The sequence below is a fragment of the Mytilus galloprovincialis genome, chromosome 3 (genome assembly GCF_965363235.1).
Source record: "Mytilus galloprovincialis chromosome 3, xbMytGall1.hap1.1, whole genome shotgun sequence".
Taxonomy (NCBI): domain Eukaryota; kingdom Metazoa; phylum Mollusca; class Bivalvia; order Mytilida; family Mytilidae; genus Mytilus; species Mytilus galloprovincialis.
The window spans coordinates 37,370,782-37,378,771 of NC_134840.1; the positions used below are offsets into that span (position 1 = coordinate 37,370,782).

General features: G+C 32.7%; 1 protein-coding gene across 1 annotated transcript in view; it reads left to right on the forward strand.

The window, feature by feature from the left end:
• Positions 1 to 2,753, forward strand: part of LOC143067862 (ubiquinone biosynthesis monooxygenase COQ6, mitochondrial-like) — a 43,081-nt gene extending 40,328 nt beyond the window's left edge. Inside the window, exons 11-12 of the mRNA XM_076241447.1 lie at positions 1,313 to 1,479; positions 2,403 to 2,753. Of these exons, the coding sequence (XP_076097562.1) occupies positions 1,313 to 1,479; positions 2,403 to 2,432 (197 nt within the window). The 3' untranslated portion in view covers positions 2,433 to 2,753. The remainder of the gene's footprint in view (positions 1 to 1,312; positions 1,480 to 2,402) is intronic.
• The last annotated feature ends 5,237 nt before the right edge of the window (positions 2,754 to 7,990 follow it).

Here is a 7,990-nt window from a genome sequence, read left to right on the forward strand (position 1 = left end):
AGCTTGGACTATCTTAATCCAAATCATCATATACTAGTATCATTTTTCTAAGTTGTTTACACCATCTTAACAAAAAATAATAAGATTCTGTATTAAAAGAAATAAAAAAAAAATATGGGATACAGAATTATAAAATTATTAATTTTCAATGAATAGGAAAGAGGAGTGTATCTTAAAGGGATTCTGGTTATCATTTTCCATCATTCTTTTATTGATTCATGAAATGTCTCACCCATAAACACAGTGCATCTGTTAAAAGAATTAAAAAATCCTGCTAAATTTAAAAAAAAAAGTAAATCCAACCTATATTAACCAGCCAGTCACAAGTCCTAAACATTTTAAGTTGTTTATTTTTCATGCCCCCTCAACTGAAATACAGGGGGAGATTGAATTACCCCTGTTTGTCTGTTTGTCCCTCTGTCCTTTTTTCTTCCACCCTCCCTTCCATTCATTTATCTGTAAATTAGACTTTGCATCTACCAGGGCATCATTTGTGTCTCCTAAACACAATATCTCCAAGAAAGTCCTACATTGACTTTGTTATGATATAGGTACTTCAGAGTAGAGTGCAGGACATCACTTTGTATATTTTCTATCTTAATACTTTTTGTATTTTTAAGATAACTATTGATGGCAGTTTCTTAAAAACTTATTGACAACTTGTCTTTACTCAAGGTGGCTAAGATCTTGTCCAACATTTTGTATGGATGAAAGGGTATTTTAAAAAAAATATATTGACATCTGTTTGACCATTAGTACTCTTTTCTTGTTTGTTTGTTGTTCTCTTTGATTTATAATGAAACAAACATCCACGTCTTTACATGTATTGACAGTGGTAAGAGATTTGTAATTATACATTACTGAATGTATATTTGTGTAGCCTGCATAGGACTCAGATATTTTACGCAGCTTTTTTAAGCCCCATTTATGGGCATTATGTTTTCTGGTCTGTGCTTCCGTTCATCTGTCTGTCCCACTTCAGTTTAAGTTTTTGGTCGAGGTAGTTTTTGATGAAGTTGAAGTTCAATCGACTTGAAACTTAGTTCACATGTTCACTATGATATGATCTTTCTTATTCTAATGCCAAATTAGAGTTTTTACCCCATTTTTACTGTCCACTGAACATAGAAAATGATAGTGGGGATGGGGCATCCATGTACTAGGGACACATTCTTGTTTACCAATATACCAATACCAACAGAGACAAGAACATGTTAACAGATTGTCTGTTTTCAGCATTAAAAGATGTGTTAGAAATTTAGACTCATGTCTTTTATTGATACTTTTAATACTTATATTTACACATTTTTAGGATCTCTAGCACTCCTGGCAGAGTATGAGACCCAGCGACAGAGATCAGTGTTACCTGTAGTAGGTGTTATAGATGGTTTACAGAGACTCTATAGTAACAATTTTACACCTATTGTAATGTTGAGGAGTCTAGGATTACAAACAGTCAACTCATTACATTTTCTGAAGGTAAGTATCAAAGATTCACTAGAATATCTGTCTATAGGACAATATACACAGAATGCATTATCATTGTCTGAACCTTGAAATCTTGGTAAAAAAATATAATTGAAACAGTTCACATCATTATGAACATGTGTACAAACTTTCAAGTTGATGCAGGTGTACTCGGCTCTAATCTTAATTGACTATGATTGTCAGTTTTCCTATGGAAGGTCTGTTGTTTTCTCCGGCACTCTGGCTTCCTCCAACAATAAAAACTGGTCCAAAAGTGGTGCTTTAAAGTGGCGTTGAAACACCAACAATCAATCAATCAAGTTGATGTGACTACAACTTCATTGTAAAATACCTTGACTAAAAATTTGACCTGATATGGGATCAAAAAACTTTTTTTCATAGATAAGGATAAAAGAATAGTAGGATATCTAGCCTCTTAGGTTTATAGACATTCTGTCAACTGCATACATTTGTATGTAGCCTATCATTCCTCTAATATTAGAAGGAGACCAGAATATAATACATGTAGGCATAAATATATTTAAAATATGTCTTATTGTGAAATTCACCTCTGATGCCATTTGTGACTGGAGTTATGATCCCAACCTAGACTAACCTACCTAAATTTCTTTTATTTTAATTTAAATACAACTTTGTATGTGCTCAATTCTAGTTCATTTGATCTTGTAAATTCCTTATGACATGTCAGTCTTATTTTTCTGTGCTTCAATAGTTAAGATTAGTACAAAGTAAAATTTTATTTAGAATTGTAAATATTATATACAAGTACTGTTCAGTGTTAGTCATGGTTCCGTGTTGAAGACACCTATAATGGTTACTTTTACAAATTGTGCCTTGGATGGTGAGTTGTCTCATTGGCACTCACACCACATCTTCTTATACCTATATACAATGTGTAATTTTATTTCTTTCAGAATATTATTATCAAACAGGCCTCAACTTGATGGAAAAACAAAAGACACATCATTTATTTATATAAGTATCAAGAAGGAAGATGTGACTTTGCTGTGCAATAAACTTTGTTGAATGAATTATATACATAAACGGTACACAGTGTTACAGTCACCTTAGGAATATATGAACTTTCATTGGTCAAATATTTATATGTGAGATAGATATTTTTGTTTCATTCATGAAACAAGTAAGTTGACATTTGATCTAGCTATTGGAGTTTACCATTGTTATATTTAGTTATATCATGAACAGAACAATGTTATTAGCAAATGAAAAATGTTATTCTATGAATAAAGTAAAAAAATATTAGATATATTAAATCTCAATAGATAAATGCCTTAAAATGATGTCCACTGTTTATGATTACTTTCTGCTCATTTCTTTGTATGTTGATAGTGACTTAAGACTCAGGTAGGTTTAGCTCTCAGTACTATTTTGAAAGTTGTTACAGAGGATGCCTGTATAGCTTATGATCTGTTTTCTTCTTTTACACATATTTTGAGTGGCCTAAGTGGCAAGGGGTCTTAGTAATTTTATCTACTGTATCACTAGGATGTCAACACTGAGGTTGTGAGAATGAGCCCTGCACATGGCAGGAGTGTTTAACTTTGATCATAATTGACAAGGATTACCAGTTTTCTGCCAAAGTTCACTTTTTTACTCAAGGCACTATGGCTTCCACTACCAAAACAAATGGCTGCTAAGAATTAGTTAATAGTTCTAAAGTTGTACTTAACAAACAAAAATCAATCATATATTTTGAGAATAGAGTGGGGTGCTTATATTCTCCGGGGACACAATTTCCCTGTTTTATGATTTTGAGGTGTAAAAACTTCAAAGGATGGCTGCAATGGAAGAAATATGACGGTAAATTATACTTTTATAACAAGTCTGAGTATTTTTTAAACTTAGACAAAATTTCGGCACTTACTGCAAAGGACTGAAAAATGGACTAGGATTTGCGTCCAATTTCCTGAATGAAAAACATGGTTTCAAAAAAATATTTCTAAGTAATTCTTTGACTGATTGCCTTATAAATTTCAGTTCTTTACACCTTTGAAATGTCTGCTATCCATCTATAATAAAATTGATTTGATAAATATTGTTTAAAGCTGCAGTAAGTTGGTTTTAATTAGATGTGTAAAAACGGCAAATATGTGTCCCCCTTTGACAAAACAACAGGAAATTTCAAATAGTATTTAATCTAACTTTTCAGAAGATTTTTTTTTAAAGAAACACGTTTTCAAGCTAAGAATATTTTGCTTTTGATGTTATGTCCATATAGAAATATCAGTTTACTTCAAAAACATAAAGACCTAAACATAAAGTGCAGAAAACATGGAAACTTGTGGCGAAAATGAGCACCCCACTCTACATTCTAAAGCTAGTGATGTATAAATCAGAGGAAACAGGAGCTATTTATTCAAAAGGAGCTTAAAAATAATATCCAACTAATATTAGTCAGAAGGAAGATGCTATAAAGATTGACATTTTAAGTTTGGCAAAGTTGTTTCAAAGATGAAGATGACTGATTAAAAATTTTCACCATGGCTGTTATACTAGTATATTGTCATCCCATATCTATGAAATGTGGAATCCATTAAACTTGTTTCAAATTAATTTTTGTTCAGGGAAAAACTGGAAAAGATTTGGACTTGAAATTTCAGAAGAGTTGATAGAACCATGACTAGACAACAATGACCACTCTCCAACATTGTAGACTAGAATTAACTAAAATTTCTTTGTTTATCTTGTATTGTTGATCATGTTACTCTCTGTTAAAATGCAGGACAAACCCCCAAAAAGGAGTCGACAGACAATTTTTAAAACATTTTCTGTGCCAAGATTTTAATAAAAATTTGAATATGGGTATATAAATAAACTATTAGAAATTGATTACATGTGTAAAATTTGCAGTAAAAACTATTTTGGGTCAAATAGAATGGAATTCTCATCTGTCAGGCTTTTTTTTTTCATATCGTAGTCAAAGTATATAAATTCAAGGTTCTTGGATTTTGATATTACTATTAATACATTAGATATCAAAGGAAAAATTAACTTCATAAGGTGCTCAAATTCATTTCTGCCTATACCACAAATTCAAAGAAATATTGACAACCCACAAACATGCATTGCTTTTTTATGCCCCACCTACGATAGTAGAGGGGCATTATGTTTTCTGGTCTGTGGGTCCGTTTGTCCCACTTCAGGTTAAAGTTTTGGTCAAGGTAGTTTTTGATGAGGTTGAAGTCCAATCAACTTGAAACTTAATACAAATGTACCGTAAGATATGATTTATAATTTTAATGCCAAATTAGATTTTTGACCCAAATTTCACTGAACATAGAAAATGATAGTGCGAGTGGGGCATCCATACTCGTTTGCAACAGTTTGAATATCTGTTTCTGTGCCTCGCACAAATAAACCAACAGGTTCTTGCTGACATGACATTTTTACTAGTTTCTGCTGATTTCGGTTCTCCTTGGATTTGAAGTTTAAGAAGAGAACAGGATTTCAAAGACAATTCCATGCAAATAAACATTTACTAATTTGCCATAGTAGTAGTCGGTACATACATGAATAATTATAACAAGAGTACATGTAACACCACAGATACAAATAGTACTTACACTTCAGGATCATCTTCAGTTCACTACAAGTTGTTTTGGTAGGTTTGATACTTGATATGGCACAGTCTTTAGTTTTCTATAAAAATATTCAATGAACTTTATTCTGTTTTTTTTTTTGTCTAGTACTGTAAGTTTTTGTCAAGCCTGCGACTTCTGTCTCAAATTGAGTGATCCGGTGGCAGTGGCATTGGATTACTTCTTTAAACTTTATATTTTGGAAATTGGAAGAATGAATGTTTTATACTTTGTATATAGAAGCATTATGTTAGGAAGTTTCTTTCTGTCGATTGTCCTTGACCTCATTTTCATGGTTCAGTGACTACTTGAAAAAAAATAAGATTTTGTGTTTATTTCTTGCTTATTATGAGTAATAGGATAACATTATTTAGTATGTGTAAACCTTGCAAGGTCCTAATGCCCGTCAGATAGTTTTCATTTGAACAGGACCTCATTTCATGGATCTGTGAACAAGGTTAAGTTTTAGTGGTCAAGTCCATATATCAAATACTGTAACTAATAGGTCTACTATATTTGGTGTAATGATTATAAGTGTTCATCTCTAACTGCAGGTGTCATCTGACTTTAACCTCATTTTCCTGGTTCAGTGGTCAAAGATAGTTTTTTTTTAGATTAGGTCTTTTTAATCCCCTGCCATAGCGGAGGGGGCATTAATTTTTACTGTTGTATATCTACTTGCATCTGTACATCCCATAATTGGTTTCCGTTCCCTAACTTCAGTTTTCCTCAAACAAATGTTATGAAACTTTTACAAAATACTTATTTTCACAAAACACAGATCACGATTGAATTCTGTTGGCATCACTTTTGCAGTTCAAGAGTTATAAAAAAGAAGATATGGTATGATTGCCAATGACAAAACTCTCACATGCCCCTTTACAAATGGAAGAACTAGTAAATGTTTTGTTTCCATTTTTCTAACTTTAGTTGGCCTTAACCAAATGTTATAAAACTTAAACACAATGCTTATTTCCACAAAACAGAGATCAAGCTCAATTGTTGGCGTAACTTTTACTGTTCTAGAGTTATGCCCCCTACAAATGGAAAAATTCCTGATTTTTATGTTTCTGTTATCTAACTTCAGTTTGCTTCAACCAAATGTTATGAAATTTATAGACAATGCCAATTACAACAAAAAATAGATCAAGTTTGAATTGTGGTAGCGTCACTTTTTTTATGCCCCTTTACAAATGGAAAATTGCTATTTTTTTTTGTTTCCTTTCTCTCTCTTAAGTTTGCCACAACTTAATGTTATGAAACCTATACACAATGCTTATTACCACAAATCTCAGCTAGTACAAATTTGGGTACCATCACTTTTACAGTTCTGGAGTTATTATATGCAAGCAGGGTCATCATCTGTGTCCCATGGACACATTCCCAATTATTTTCTTATACTATATGCAATATAGGTCAACTACATTGAAGTATGGACATTTTTTTGATGTACATGTATTTCACATAGGTTTTATTTGACCTTGGACTCATTTTCGTGGTTCATTGCTCAGTGTTAAGTTTTTGTGTTTTGACCTGTTTTTCTTAAACAATAAGCAATAGGTCAACTGTATTTGTTGTATAGTATGGAAGGATTGTAAAATGAATATGTTTGTCTGCCAGGTTACGTCTGAACTTGACCTCATTTTCATGGTTCATTGGTCAATGTTCAGTTTTTTTTGGTATAGTCTGTTTCTTAGAATCTATAAGCAAAAGGTGAACTATATTTGGTGTATTGAATGATTGAAAGGTGTGCATGTATTTTTTGTTTGGTTTATTCTCAAGCCTGCAACTTTTGTTGCAGAAAGCTCGACATAGGGATAGTGATCCGGCGGCGGCGGCGTTAGTTAACTTCTTAAAAGCTTTATATTTTAGAAGGTGGAAGACCTGGATGCTTCATACTTTGTATATAGATGCCTCATGTTACGAAGTTTCCGTCAGTCACATGTCCAATGTCCTTGACCTCAGTTTCATGGTTCAGTGACCACTTAAAAAAAAAGTTCAGATTTTTTGTAATGTTGAATTCTCTCTTATTATAAGTAATAGGATAACTATATTTGATATGTGCGTACCTTGCAAGGCCTTAATGTCTGTCAGACAGTTTTCACTTGACCTTGACCTCATTTCATGGATCAGTGAACAAGGTTAAGTTTTGGTGGTCAAGTCCATATCTCAGATACTATAAGCAATTGGGCTAGTATATTCAGTGTATGGAAGGACTGTAAGGTGTACATGTCCAACTGGCAGGGGTCAACTGACCTTGACCTCATTTTCATGGTTCAGTGGTTATAGTTAAATTTTTGTGTTTTGGTCTGTTTTTCTCATTCTATATGCAATAGGTCTACTATATTTGTTGTATGGAATGATTGTAAGGTGTACATGTCTAGGGGGCAGATGTCATGTGACCTTGACCTCATTTTCATGGTTCAGTGGTCAAAGTTAGGTTTTTGAGTTTTGGTCTTTTTATCTAATACTATATGCCATAGGTCAACTATATTTGGTGTATGGAAATATTTTATGATATTTATGTCAGTCACGCAGGTTTATTTGACCATGACCTCATTTTCACGGTTCATTGCACAGTGTTAAGTTTTTGTGTTTTGGTCTATTTTTCTTAAACTATAAGTAATAGGTCAACTATATTTGTTGTATGGAAGCTTTGTTAGCTGTAAATGTCTGCCTGGCATGGTTCATCTGACCTTGACCTCATTTTCATGGTTCGTTGGTCTTTGTTTAGCAATCTTGGTTAATGTTAAGTTTATGTGACAGTTGTAATAAAGCTTTATACATAGGACTATCAACATAATATCAATGATTAGTAAAGAAGGCGAGACATAAAAGTGTGTGCACTCTTGTCTGACCTTGGTCTCATTTTCATGGATCATGTCCAGTTTATGTTATACTTG